The sequence below is a fragment of the Fusarium mangiferae genome, assembly GCF_900044065.1.
Source record: "Fusarium mangiferae strain MRC7560 genome assembly, contig: FMAN_scaffold003, whole genome shotgun sequence".
In the NCBI taxonomy this organism is placed as follows: domain Eukaryota; kingdom Fungi; phylum Ascomycota; class Sordariomycetes; order Hypocreales; family Nectriaceae; genus Fusarium; species Fusarium mangiferae.
The window spans coordinates 1,965,380-1,979,905 of NW_024573923.1; the positions used below are offsets into that span (position 1 = coordinate 1,965,380).

General features: G+C 49.8%; 4 protein-coding genes across 4 annotated transcripts; 2 read left to right on the forward strand and 2 right to left on the reverse strand.

Annotated features, from left to right (window-relative positions):
- Positions 1 to 775: 775 nt before the first annotated feature.
- On the forward strand, positions 776 to 1,332 carry FMAN_04481 (uncharacterized protein; the record flags this gene model as incomplete). The annotated part of the gene is made up of 3 exons (XM_041828805.1): positions 776 to 812; positions 879 to 1,175; positions 1,229 to 1,332. The coding sequence occupies 3 exons, from the start codon at positions 776 to 778 to the stop codon at positions 1,330 to 1,332; spliced, it is 438 nt and encodes a 145-aa protein (XP_041679632.1).
- A 609-nt stretch (positions 1,333 to 1,941) lies between these two features.
- FMAN_04480 (uncharacterized protein) lies at positions 1,942 to 3,653 on the reverse strand (the record flags this gene model as incomplete). Its single annotated transcript, XM_041828806.1, has 3 exons — positions 1,942 to 3,017; positions 3,070 to 3,434; positions 3,496 to 3,653. 3 exons carry the CDS (start codon positions 3,651 to 3,653, stop codon positions 1,942 to 1,944), a joined length of 1,599 nt encoding a protein of 532 aa, XP_041679633.1.
- Positions 3,654 to 4,350: 697 nt separating this feature from the next.
- Positions 4,351 to 5,160, forward strand: FMAN_04479 (uncharacterized protein; the record flags this gene model as incomplete). The annotated part of the gene is made up of 3 exons (XM_041828807.1): positions 4,351 to 4,426; positions 4,570 to 4,908; positions 4,970 to 5,160. 3 exons carry the CDS (start codon positions 4,351 to 4,353, stop codon positions 5,158 to 5,160), a joined length of 606 nt encoding a protein of 201 aa, XP_041679634.1.
- A 1,061-nt stretch (positions 5,161 to 6,221) lies between these two features.
- On the reverse strand, positions 6,222 to 8,534 carry FMAN_04478 (uncharacterized protein; the record flags this gene model as incomplete). The annotated part of the gene is made up of 1 exon (XM_041828809.1): positions 6,222 to 8,534. The coding sequence occupies one exon, from the start codon at positions 8,532 to 8,534 to the stop codon at positions 6,222 to 6,224; it is 2,313 nt and encodes a 770-aa protein (XP_041679635.1).
- Positions 8,535 to 14,526: the final 5,992 nt, after the last annotated feature.

Here is a 14,526-nt window from a genome sequence, read left to right on the forward strand (position 1 = left end):
GTAGACTAAGATAATTAGTTAGTGATGTTGCCCCGCACCCCACGGTAAACCGATATACTAAGTACCTACCTGCGTAGGTAAGTACTACCTATAACAGTAATTGTTTCTTCTGACAACCTAAGGCAAGGTATCTTACCTTAAGACACCTTGGGTACTAATGGAATGTACGTGTGTTCTCCAATTGAAAATGGTTCAAAGAGGAAGAAGAGAAGCGCGACAGACAGAAATTGGGTTTAGAGAGTGATTATTAGTGCCATGTGATATCATTTGGTGGTAGAGCTAACTTACCAACCAAAGGTCTTTTCAAGTCCCGTCAGTAAGTGAGTGAGCCTTGGCTGAGTGAGCTGCTTACAGGGTAGTCCCTTAGAGGGCTGAACACTTGTAGTCAGTCAGCCTGGAGCCGACTGGTCTACGGCTGGTCAAAAGCTTTAGGCCCTACCCCGCCTAAACTCTTCACTAAACTTCAATGGGCACAGGCGCCACAGTTAGCTAAGGCTAGATGGCGGGAGATTCCATCATACCTAAGGTACCTAGGCTTGCCTTCCAGCTTCCTCTACACCAAAACAATTCATCGCAACACATCGCAATCCATCAGCCTCGACATCTGTCTCTAGGCTCCCATCCTTGACCAACGAGATCTATCACTGCCGCGAGTCCGAGTCTGAATCAACACGAGCTATACCTGTCTGCCAACTTGTTCAAGCAATACCTACCCAAACCCGTCACTGCCCACTGAACTTACACGTCGACCTGAACACACCCTTGAATCTCCATCATGGTTGTCTATTCATTCCACATCTTCGACCGACACAGTGAGCAAACTCCCTCGCCTTTCCCCCTCTAGACATCCCGATTGACAGCCTTATTCTCTCTTTCAGCCGAATGCGTCTACTCCAAGTCCTGGCTTCCGCCATCAGCGGGCTCCGAAACCGCTGCTCCGACCACATCCTCTGATGATGCAAAGCTCCTATTCGGCACCGTCTTCTCCCTTCGAAATATGGTCCGTAAGCTCGGCGGCGATGACGATGCATTTATCAGCTACCGTACCTCCCAGTATAAGCTACACTTTTACGAAACACCCGCCAACTTGAGATTTGTTATCCTCACCGATACAGCGACCCTGAGCATGCGCAATGTGCTACACCAAATTTACATAAACCTATGGGTGGAATATGGTGCGGTTTATGAGCCAGGAAGAGTGTGACATCCGAGCTAACTTTCTTTGCAGTGGTCAAAAACCCTCTGGCGCCTGTGGAACACAAAAATGGCGATGGTGTCAAGAACGAGCTCTTCGAGCTGGGCCTTGATCAGTTCATCAGGGGCTTGATGTGAGCGGGAGGAGCAAGAGTAATCAGCACTTTTCAAAGCATTACCTTTGAACATACCACCTACGACCATGAGGTCTTTGAGATGGGGAAACAAGCTCACGTCCCTCCAGTCAGTCCACATAATGCGCTCCCGGGCATGGCCTAAGGGCTGCAGGTATGAAGGAGGTGTATCTAATGGTCTCGCCGTCACCAGGAGAATAACCCGACCACAAGCACACTGCACTCGTGTTACCCGGCTCCGACTAGAACGACGGTTTCGGCATGACAGCGCAACTCCGTACCAGGAGCCCGGAAATGTCCCTCATGTCCGGCTCAGGAGGCATGCGGAAGTAGAGAAGACGAGAGAAGACTACACCCAATGCCATTTCCGGCATCAATTTTACACGAGGGGGGTTGTTGAACCAAATCCCTCGGACTCGACTCAACTATATCAACACCGTATACTCGCCTCTAGATAACTAACATGTGACATTTGTTTGCGTCTTCAATAGGGCAGATGCTTCCCAATATTATGCTGCTCCTTTATCTCCATCCCTGATTTCCATGTAACAATCCCGCCATGACTCCCAAACTTATGTGGCAACACAACAAACACAACCAGAACACATACTCTTCACGGCTTGTCCTCCACTGCTCGTCCCCATGCGCTCTCGAAGCCCCCCTGAGGGTCTACCACAACCAGGCTTGATTCGCCTTGTGCATATTGGACTTGTGTCTGTGTCTGTGTCTGAGATTGAGTCTGTGGTTGCGATGCCTTGGTGCCACCAGCTGTCTGCGAAGCGCCAAGATCAACAGCACTAGCCATCAGGTCATCATCTGTGCGAATTTCCTGCTCCCAATTACTTGAATACACGACGGCAGCAAAAGCCTCCAGATCACGGACAGTCTCCATCTTCTGGAGGTATTCGTTGGGCATTCCGTCGCCAATGACATGTGCCTGACGTGTTAACACCGACAGGATCTTTGGCAGTAGAATTACCTTTGACCGCTGCTGGTCCTTGAGTTCGGGAGTGACGATACCATCTGAGGCCGGGAGTTCAAACGCGGCCGTGGCGAGCTTATTATCAATGAGATAGGAGAAGCCCGCATCGAGGAGAAGAGTGAGGACGTGCGTGAAACTGGGTGATTCGATAAGGTCGGCTGTCTCGTCAAGCAGCCGTCTCAGGATTGCCTGTGACGCGGGTGTTGACTGATCGCCACCCTGATTGGATGTCTCGTCGAGGATGCCCGACTCTCGAATCACTTCGTCCTCCATGCCCCGGGGTGGGAGGAGAAAGTTGAGCCAGTCTGACTTCTGACGCTCCTCCTTAGTCGAACCTTCAACAAGCTTCCTCACCTCGGTCGTCAACTCGGAGAACCTCTCAAAGCTCAGGAGATCCCTAGGGCTCAGGCTGCCAAAGACGGTGCGCACGGCGCTCTCTACTCGGTGCATCAAGCCCACCCATCCTTTGTTCAGTAGCCACCAACTGAAGGTCAGGTACTTGCGGTTTATGTCGAAGTCACTGCCATACGTCTGTTCTGTGTTGTCGTCGTCGTTGTTCTCAAGACTGATGGTGCCTTGTTGGCCACCTGTTGCGAGGGCCACCACGCTCGATAGATAACTTCTTCGGCCAAGGAGGTTGAGTTGAACGCGAGTTAGCATTGTAAGGAGCGCAAGGGTATATATCAAAGTAAAAGACCGCGTCACCGCTGCAGTGTGTGTTAGTTCTGTGCAGAGAAGAAGAGCAAGACTGTTACTCGCCGCTAATGGTCACGTCATCCCATAGTTGTCGCTTCGTCTTGCGAGGCTTCGGTGCTTCCTTGTTCGCTTCGCCACCGGCGTTGAATGGTGAAGATGTAGGGGCCTGGCTGGACTGTGCACCGCTCTCGCTTTGGCCAGCCATGCTCTTCCCATCGTCCTCTGTCAATGTAGTATCTGCGATACTGGGCGGGGCTGCAGATTCGGGGCCACCGTTCTTTATAGCCTTGGTGGCTTTCATCTGCTGGATCTCAAATGTGATCTGCTCCGTGTTCATGGCTTCGAGAATGGCAGTCGTGGCGGAGGGCAGGAGAGCCAGTACGGTGAATGTGCAGTCCTCCTGATTCTGTTCGAAGCGACGTCGCAGACTGTGTTGTGGGTTGTCAGTATGTGTTTGCGTGTCACTGCTATCAGATGGCTGATGGTTACTTCTCCTTGGCGATGCGGTCGCTGCTCATGCGCTCGCGGGCATCATTAAGCTTTCCAATGACATATTGCGTCGCGACGTAACCGGCACCGATGACGCCCACGCCGACAGCAATGGGTGTACGATTGTTCCGCAGCCAGCGCCGAGCAGATGTGAACATGATTTGAAGATAATGGAAGATACGCGATGGGGGAAACGGTGATCAATTGTTCATAAGTTGTAACTGTACGTAAAGTATACCGATCGATTCACCGAGGCAAAAGGTACCACTGCGTGGGCATGTGGGCGTTAAGAAGCCGTTGAATGTTCGGATTCGGTCTGGGAGCTTCTCGTTGGGGTAAGGTTGGAGTTAGGAGAGTTTTGTTTTAAATAAGAAATAAAAAAAGGTTCAGGGCTGGATGTCAGTGCCAGTGCCAACACGAGCTCGAGCCTCGGCCCCGAATATGGATGGAGGCTTTGATATACCTCTACCCCGTGGTCGGAGTCGGTAGACGTGGCCGAGGTGGAGGTGGAGTTTGTGAGATGAAATGTGGCTGGTGACCTGGAAAGATGATTGACCAGACTTGCCAGACTTGCCAGACCATGTTAGGGAGTGTGTGGCTGTGCTGAGGCGAGCTGAAGCACGGGGTTAGTCTAGTGGGAACCACCTAAACCGATCCCATGCCCCTCCCTTTTTATGGTTCCCCAGTGACGTTGTTTCATTTGGAGAGTCATTATCTTAGTACATACCCCGTACCTACTTAGGTACTACCTAACTTACCTATCCTATCTCCATATCTATCTCAGCCTCTTCTTCAACTCCCGTACCCTCAACCATGATCGTAGCCCACAATCGACTCTACAACAGCACCGATAATATGGACCAACAAGAACCACCAGAGTTTATCCTCGACGTATTCGCTGACCCGCGCTCGGTTCGTGAGGTAGTCAAAGGCAAGTTTGGCTCTGCTTGCTTGTCCTCTTGATCGTCATCCTACCCTGAACACCCACCCCGCTATCTATACTTGTGACGACAAAGAAGTGACGATGTTCTCAAAATCATCACGAATGCGCCTCACTAACATGCCTTCTCACAGGGATACTGCATACCATATTCTTCAACCGATTCTTCCCTTCCATCGTCCCACAAACCCGCGAAGTCCTTGACACGACGCTTCCCTATGTTGACGACGACGAGCTGGAGACTATGATAGATCAACGCGTCGCGGCTCTTGAGCGTCAGATCGATGTCCAGCGCTCATCAGGTGGTGCTAATAGCGCCAGCACCGGGAGCGGCAACGGTGGGCGTGGTCAGCTCGTTGTTCAGTTTTTCGAGAAACGCCGTCGCAAAGCCTGGCTATCCCGTGGCGACGAAGAGGTTTGTTGGGAGTGTTGGACCATCAAAGTGACTGTCGCCGAGCCAAGAACAGAGAGTGGTATGGACCCCCCCCCCTTCGCTGTAAAGAGTTGCAACGGAATTGCTAATACGTGGTTTAGAACGTGCTAAAGTTCGACGAGCAATGGAGCAGACCCTCTCAGCAACAGCGATGAAGATTGTCGCATTCGTTAATACACACAAAGATCACATACCGCCCATCACAACCCAGGGTACTAACCCTTTCCCCTACAAGATCAACATTGACCAAAAAGAGGCGGCAGGTTGGGCAACACGGATGCGTATATACTAAAATGGCGAGCTCGGAAGAGTCTCACACCGACCCTAAGATCGTTGCCGGCTTGCGGCGCTTATATTGCCTGGACCTGGCGGTACCTTTGTAGCAACAATTGATTCTGGGACACGGTCACTGGCGGACTGTCTGGATAGGTTAGGGAAGTCAGAAGCTGACCAGGCTTGGTGAACGGTATAGAAGATTCATTCATGTGGGATGAATAGATCAAAGGCGTTTAAGGAGTCATGACTAATAGCCAGTATACGTAGGTCATTCATAATTGATACCCCTTCCCAACAACATCACGGACGACTCGTATGCCTGCCAGTGACACACGAGAGAAGTGCCTCCGCCGAGAAGAAGCCTAGATCGGGTGTCTTAGCCACTCGTGCATTACCTGAACGAAACACGGGATAATGGCTGGTCGAGATGCCTGGAGAGACAGATCTGATTCACCCGGTAGTAAGCCACAGCGAGGCATACAATCTTGATTTTGCATCAGCGTAGTAAATGTTAATAAGCACTGTGATTGAGGCCAACACGTAAATAATAGCTACCATACGTGGTCGGATGTCCAGACCGTTCCTTTCATTTCCCTGCCCTTCCTTATTCTTTCCATTCCCGAAAACCAAAGCAAGCTACCCCCCCAAAACCGAGAACTTGTAACATGGGCGCAATACTATTCATCATTCCTCCCAGAGAACCATCCAAACTCCTGACAGAGAATAGCATAGCATAAACAGGTAAAGGGAAACGCACGCAACCAAGAAAAACAAATCCCACCAAATTGCTATTCAGCATCCCAAGCCTTGTGAGCGAGTAGAACGCGCCCCAAAGTCATTATCGTCATCAACTGCTAGCCGTGAAGCTATCCGAGCACTCGACTGATGCCGAGTCTCTCTGTTCTAGTCCATACCGGACACGACCCAATATATGCAGGCCACAATCGGGCTTTGTAGATAGGTCAGTTCTCGAAGGAATTGTTATGTTTTTATATTCTTTCGTCAAATCATGAATGTCATACACGTTTATGCTTATTTCGTCATCTTGCCACGTTCGTTTTCAGTGTCGTCTTGGTTTCAAAATTGAGTCGTATAGCTTCGCGGTAACCCGGGCTTATTGCTCCGTGGGGGATTTCTGCTGTTGTTCTGTGATGTGGATCCAATCTTGTCAAAACCCTTAAAAATGTCGAGCTCAGGCATATCTGTAATGCCGCCAGCGTCGGGGCGGGCAAAGTCCAGTTGGTCCATCATAGCCCCTGAAGTCCAGTCATTGGGATCCAAGGAAACGTTCAAGAAGTCGGCAAACTTTGTGGACTGATTTCGCAAAGGAGATTCTTGGAACATCTTGCTTGGGGAGCTCAGGCCTTCAAATGCCTTGCTCGGGGTATCAAACTGCATAGACTGCTCAGGTGGCCGTAGGAGTGGAGCAGAGGCGATGGGCTTTCTGGCAGCGGAGTTGGTAATATCACCAAGAACTGATGCGGAAACAGTTCGATCTAGACGGGTACGCTTCGCGGGACGCTTCATAGGAGACCCAGCCTCAACTGAGCTCATGACAGGGAAAGTACCGTCCTCAAGGCAACCCATACCAGTCAAGTCCTCATTCATAGAGAACTCTCCATCACTAAGGATACTCACACCGAAGTTGGACGGACAGAAGTCGTTGCCTAGGTAGAAAGCTGGGCTATACGGAATGTTCTCAGCGTCGCCTTTCCTATCGGGTGACTGGAGCATGTTCCGGACCGCGTCGCGGTGAAGTCGAAGGTTGGTGTTTGGAGATGCCGATGGAGGTGGTCGAGCAGGAGGGTTAAGTTTGACCATAGGAGTAATCGGCGGCAGCATCTGCTTGTCGTACGCTGGTCGGAGAGGAGACGAAGAGACAGGTGGAATGGCGGAATAGAATCGTGTCTTGGTCGGGCTGAAAGGAGATGATTTCCGAATACGGGCGATCTCCTCCTCAGCACGGCCCCTCGACTTGTTTCGAGGGCGGTCAGCCTCAGATGTCAGCATCAACTGCTGGCTAGGTCTGGTAGCAGATGACAACCCGATAGAAGAGTAGTAACCGCTGTCGTCCGTCAATACAAACTTGCGCTTGTGAGACCGTGAGACAGATGAAGCAATATTTCGGGAGACGGGAGGCGGTGTGTTACTTCGATGATCCACATGCCGAGAGACAGGCGGTGATGAGTGTATGGCGGCAGGCAGAGGCGAGTAGAGATATGAGTCCAGAGACAGATCTTGGTCGACCTTGTCAGCAGCATCCTCGGGACCCAGATTGTCAGAGACAGGAATAGTAGCGTCGGACGAGAGATCGACTGGCATTGACATGGTGGCCTGGGAGGCAGGAAGAGGTGGCAGAGCCAGCTGGCAGGTTGGAACAGGGGGCGGTAGCGTAGGTTCCTGAGTCGGTGCTGAAGCCGGCCTGGAAGGCTCGAGCCGAGTCGATATGACGTGAAGGTTCTCGGATGTGGAGGCGGACTTGCGAGTCGGCTTCTTGTTCAAGTACTGTGCTTCGTGACCGGGCTTGATCACCCAGTAGTGGCCTTTACCAGGGTCATCCTTAGGTCTCTCGATCTTCACAAAAGCCTTCTGGAGACTGAGGTTGTGCCGAATGCTGTTTTGCCAGCCAGCATCAGTAGGGCTATAAAAGGAGTAGTTGTCGCTGATCCATTTGTAAATCTGAGCAAGTGTCAGTCGTCGGTTGGGGGATCGGAAGATGGCCATGGCAATCAGGTCGGCGTAGCTGAGGGCAGGTTTGTTGCCATCATCGAGAATCGGAGGGAAGCTGTCGTGGGGAGGAATAACGGTTGTCGCCTCTGTCTCTGCCTCAGGCTCTGTCGCTGGCACTGACTCAGCCTTTGTCTTCTTGGCAGGCCTGAATTCCTTGATGGGAGCAGCCTCCATGAGAGCGCGCTTGCCGTTCGGCTTCTGGCAGTAGTTGCTGACCGACGAATCTATCGCAGGAGGTGCCGGGAAGAGCTGAGGATGGACGTTCTCCTTTCCGTAATCCCAGGCTATGTCAAAACTTTGCTTTTGAGGCACGGTCTTGAAGTTCGATAGGTAAGGCTTCTTTTGCAACGAATCTGTGGTATGACCTCGCCTGGATGGAGGCGCCATCGCGACCATGCTCAATTTGTTGCCGTGGGCCGAGGCCAATGGGATTTGCGAGGCGGAGGAAGGTCTTTGCTTGAAGGGCGAGTGCGCATTGTGAGGCGCGGTGGGCGGGTTGAAAACGACGTTTGAGGTTGAGCTGGTCAACGGCCTTCGGGCTTGCTTTGAGGCAGAGGGCATAGGAGCGTGACTGGTCATTGGGGTGACATTCTCTGGCATGTCGTCCTGGAATATTTGTAGCGGCCCAGTGGAACTGGGGAAACGCGAGTGTTTGCCCATGTCTATCGAGTCACGAAGCTCGATATCGGGTCAATAAGCGGTACTGAGCAAAATGGTTGAGCCAAACGCTGTACTTTAAATCAAGGTTAGTCAGTCGATGCCGGGGACGGAAAGTGGAAGAGATGATGGTAAGATAACGGGCGAAGGTGGGAGTTAAAGAGTGGACACCGGCAGAGGCTAATGGGATAAGAGTGCATGACGGACGAGGGAGAGGGAAAGAAAAGGACGTCCTACCGACTTGGATGGAGCGTGGAGTTCAAGGTAGTAATGTGCTGTGGGGCTGCTTTGACAGGGCTGTCGTGACTTGGTCGGAGCGTTCAATAGGACGAGCAGCCGGTATCTGGGGTTCGTTCGTTCACGGTGTATGGGAGTTACTCCGAATATAGAAGCGACCTTGGTGCGCAGGAATGAAGATGACCAGGCCGCGTTGACGAAGAAATATCAGCAGATCAAAGCGGTTTAGAATGTTGTCGCAAATGAGTCAAGACCGGCTCGGTTGGCGGACTGTCGAGAGGGGAAAGATGGTGATTAAAGAGCAAATCGTGAACCAGGATAGGTAGGTTCGACAATCAGCCAGGCCCAGATATGTAGAAGCGGTAAAGGCTAGTTAGTAGAGGCTGAGTGAGTAGTCGCCGATTGCTCTCTATAAAATGGACGAGAGGCAGATGTCAATTAATTCTGACTGAGCGGGAATAGCGAAAACAATCTCCAGAAAATGAGGAAGAGCAGAAAAGTAAGAGTGATGGTGAGAGTGCGAGCAAGAGAGGAGATGGTGGTTGATTGTTGAATAATGCAGCCAAGACGAGGTGCAAGGTGTGGTGCCCAAGATTAGTGTAATACAACGCGCCCTGCAGTACAAGTGCAGGTGGATGCGGGCGAGAAGGGAACCTAAGAGAGAAAGGAAAGGGAAAAAAAAAAAACAGGGCCCCGGCGCAGCAGTTGGCAGCAGTTGGCAGCAGCTGGCGTGCGGAGGCGTCTTGGGACCTGCTCGAGATGGGGACTAGGCCGTCGTCTCTCAGTGGGCGCTGTACCGCGTATGGCTGTACCTGTGGCCGCCGTGTGTGAGGCCCTGTGGGGACCAGGCGCAGGGAGGATGATGAGAACAGCGACAGGGATTGGATGGTGAGCGCCCGGGCTGACACGACACGACAGGAAGAGCGCGAGCGAGCGAAAGAGAGAGAGAGCTAAAGAGGGGGACTCTGCGTGAGCACTGTCTCTGCTCTGCCTTGGTATCAAGATTAGATGTGCGGATATTAATCGAAATCGATCAGTTCGGGCAGAGCGAGACTGATGTCATGTGGGCTTTGATTAAATAGGGCCTGATTGAACTCGGACCTCTCTTGTCTCGCTCGCATGAAGTCGCAGTAATGAGCATCACGAGGTGAGAAAAGAGGATGAGGACAGGAGGGGAGGGGAAGAGAAGTGAGAGAAGAAGTTGAGATGCACAGCACAGCAGTGCAATGCAGCGCAACGATTCGATTCGATAGGCAAGGTAGGTTGCGATAGCCAAGTAAAAGCAAGGGTGTGTGTAAATCGAGGGCGTGCGTGTTTCGGGAATGGGCGATTGAGAGAGCTAAGAAAGATCCAATCGACCAAAGGGAGAGAGAGCGTCAAGGTGAGGTGTTGGGCTGCTGCAAAACTAGGGGCGTGAGGATGCAGGGATCTTAGGTAACCATCCTCCACTAGCGTCACCTTAACAAGGACCGTGAAAGTCCCATTCCCATTCCCATTTCAACAGCAGATGCACCACCAGGCGCCCTCATCCTCGGCCTCGACGCGCGCGGGGATTGACGAGAAATGATTGGCCAGTCTGATTCTCTAACAGCCAAGAGATTGTCATGATTGCATTGCACTGGCTGACTTGAGCGCGGGGGATTATATTGGGTGTTGGTAGTTGCCAAAACAGACGGAAGAGACAGAAGAGAAGCCCTCCTTTCTTCTCTGCCTCGAGTCAACCAGAAGTGCACAAGTCAGATTCATGATGAGACATTCACTCGTCTTGAGGCGAGATGAGGTCGCGCAATAGGCTATGAATACGGATGGGAGAGGACACCGATGTAAAGATATCTCCTCAAAACTATGCGGCCACATTGTTCAACCAGGCTGTTGATCATGCTATTCAAGGCCTTGGTGTTTGAGCCTGGCACCACATAAAAAACGATAACCGGAGCTCTAACAACTATGTACGAAACTTGTATGTACAGTACATACATATGTAAGGCAGTGGAGACGGCACCCAGCAGATCTCGATCTTGTTATCGGATTCGCTTCTCTGTACGTGCTCCGTGTTCACGGCCTAACGTGCAGTGCCTGTGCCTGTTGCGTTCCGTTTCTGCCGTATCAGAAAAGTCGTGCATCCAAGATTTTCAGATTTAGATGCGAAGCGAATATGTCGTGCTCTGCCAGATGTGCTGTGCCGTACTGTATTGTGCTGTTGTTGTTGTTGTTGGTGGTGGTGGTGCTGTGTGATGCTTCCGGATCCGATACTGGGATTGTGTCTGGTGCCGATCCTACCTTGGACTGAAAGTCTGTATGTCTTGTCAGATGAACATGAACATGGGGGATGGGAGGACTTTTAGTAATACAGCTTAACAAAGGCAGACAATTGACATTACATCGACTATAGTGAGACCAGTTCAGTATGGCGATTTGGATGTATTTCTTGTAGTGTATTTCTTCTTCTTCTTCTTCTTCATCATCATCATCATCATCATCATCATCATCATCATCATCATCATCTTGAAATGCATGTTTGATTGAAATCGACATGTATTTACAGCAGCTCAGTACCTATACCTTGTGGTAGGTCGAGGAAAAAGGAAAAGCCCATCAGATAGACGAGACGCCATGCCACGCCATGCTATACCGTAACGAGAACAGTCAGCCAGCCACAGTTGGAAACAGAAAAGGACTAACGTTAGAGATGCCGAGAGCTATTGAATTGACTACGCCTCTTTGTTCATCAATGCCTTACTCTGTCTTTGTTTGAATTTTATCAGCGGTTTTTCTTCTCTCCCCTCCTTCTCTTGCCACGATAGGTACCTTAGCTCGGCATGTATGTATGCATGTACCTTTAGGATGTGTTTTCCCCCAAGATGATTGATTGATGGATGGATAACGGCCCCTCTCAAGCCCGTGCTTCCGAGCAGGGTTCTTAAGACGATGATTGGCCTTGTCCTTGTCGAGGAAGCATGACTGGGTGGAATGCTTCACTTGGCAAAGTCAAGACTATCAAGTCAAGCCCTGCCGAGTCACTTCAAAAGTCCAGCCACAGGCAAACCGTTGAATAGGTAGGTAGTACCCATAGTAGAATGTACGAGTAGACTGCTAAGGTAGGTAGCATATAACGGCCGCCAACCAAGAATGAGCAAGGATGCAGCCAACTGAAAGAGAGTCGAGATCAGGGTCAGTGCGCACCGTCTTTGTTCTTTTTGACAAAGAATTCAAATTGGTGTGGATTGATTGAAGTGTGTGAGTTAACGTAGGGGTGTTGGTGGTGATGATGATGATGATGTTGTTGCTGATGAGATAACAAAGTTTGGGTGCGCTTTTGGCCGACCAAGGCGCGTCTTGAATCAGTGCCAATCTTTGTTTGGATTGTAATCGTCGAGGACCAATCAAATACTGCGAATCCCAAGGGTCTGCAGCAGAGGTTGCATCGAGCAGTCTCAGAATATCAATTGGCAACCTGACTTTTAGCTTTTGGTGCTTGCACCCACCACCACCAGAGGCGAAACAATGATGGATGCAAGCGACGGGACGAGGAGAAATACGAGACCCCCCGCATCTCAATAGCCTTGCAATCTACTGCGTACATACATATCTGCATAGGTACCTACAGCACCTCTTCTCACTCCTTGGATGATGATGGATATCCTTGGGTGGCTGACTATGAATGGCATTGGCGCTGATAATGGGGCTCAACGAAGAAACTCTCTCTAACAGGATCACCCTTGCATGTGACGAATCGTGATTTTCCTCGTGCCCCCTCTGATCTGTTCCTCCTCCGATCTGCAGCATATTAGAGTTTGCATTGAACGAGACCAGAAAAGCGAAAAGTGCTCACGCAGTCCGGCATTTAAACTCTTTACAGCTGAGAGCTGAATGCTGAGCCTGTGAGCAAACCACGCGCGAAATTCATCATTGCCATGTATCCAATGCTATCCGGGCTCTGGAACTTCTGGCATAGGGACGTGCCCTTCCATCCATCACCGTACCTAAGGTACCTAGGTAGAGTAATTACTGATAGATATCCTTCAAGGTTGATAAGCCCCGAGATACATAGGTGATCTTTGTAGTATGTCGATCAAATAGATACTCGGAGTATGTACATATCCCGTTACGCCAACGGTCCCGTCCTGCAGGGCGCATCTTGAGCTTTGGGCTGTTTTGATGATGGATGGATAATTGTAGATCAGACTGGGCCCAAGGCATCCGATGCATGGCTACCTACCCAGGTACTGTTGAAGAAACTCAGGGCTATTGGATAACGTGTCTTATGCCTCATGGCTCAAACGCTGAAAACAGCCTCAACCTTAGATCAATCAATCAATCAATCAATCAATCAACCAACCAACCTCTGAACCAGGATTTATTACGGTGGGTTCCATTGACTAACGACGTAGTTTAGTCAATCATCGGCTAGCAAGTTAGATCCTTGCTCCACCATCCATAGTTTCAGCTGTCAATGGGCTTTCTTACTGTACTTGCAGACTCCGTCGGTCGAGATAGCGCAGCACAGATTCACATTCGGCTCAACGGAGGGAGGAGAAAAGGCCAAAGATTGAGACCAGGACAGGCCAAGACCAAGACCGAATCTTGAATATCCCGTATCATACTCTGTACTTACCTAGAGGTAGCTAGGTAAAGGTAGTTAGCGGGGTAGGTATACCTAGGTAAGTGAGGCGTCATCATGATCACCTCAGCCAGGACGGGATTACTCATGGAAGCTGTGCTGTACTATGTATGTATGTACAACAAAAGCCAGAGAGTGTGATCTGCTTCCCACCAACACCGACACCACCAAAACTCAATTATCCAAGCTTCAAGGTATGACGCGTCTTTTCCCCAACCCTCTGTCACGCGTCTTCTTACTTGCATTATTTACACATTGCCTCTTTAGGTAAACACCCAACCAACCCTACTACGACTCCAACATCTCTTCCATTGCAGGAATGGATATGTAACCCAAAATGCGACCTCACCAACTGACTTGTCCTGACCTGACCTCAGCTGAGCCTGAGGTGTTTCAATGACAATCAATTAACTGATGCCATACTTTTGACCGCTTTTTCGTCCACCAAAATATTAAATTCCTCCCTTGAATGGTAGAAATTCCCCTGAACGAACATCTATGTACCTACTACCTAGGTAGGTAGGTATCTAGACGCAGTGACATCATGACCGCTGTCAAACGATTCATTCATTCTTTAAAAAGAAACTGATGAGTCTCGTTTCGTGCCCCATCCTCAATTAAACTGATATCCACATCAGACACGCTCCACGAAGCCATTCGCTCCAGGGCAAACATCCCAGTAAGTCCTTGACAAGGCCTAGGCCCTTTTTTTCTCCGCAAATGGTTCTCAAGGGCTTTAATGGGTTCCCATATTGGGACGGGATGTGCTGTCCATGCCTTATTAGTCAAGTGAATTCGATTGAACATAAGAAGAATAGAGAGCAAAAGGTCTTGGGTAGAGGCAGGGATTTAGAGGGTTTGGATTAGTAGGTACAGAGGTTCGTCTTAAAAGTCTTTACTGGCAAGCAGGGATTAATAACTACCTTTATAAACTTAAATAGGATATCCCTATTAATTTTATTAGCTATTTTCTATAAGTAATTTCTATACTATTTTTTTCCTTTTAACCTTATAAAGAAGATACTATATATAAAAATAAATATTATAATTTAGGCTTTAATAGTAATATTAAAAGTATTTTATAAAAAAGTAAAAACTATATTTTAAATCTACCTTTTAATTAATATCTCTAAATAT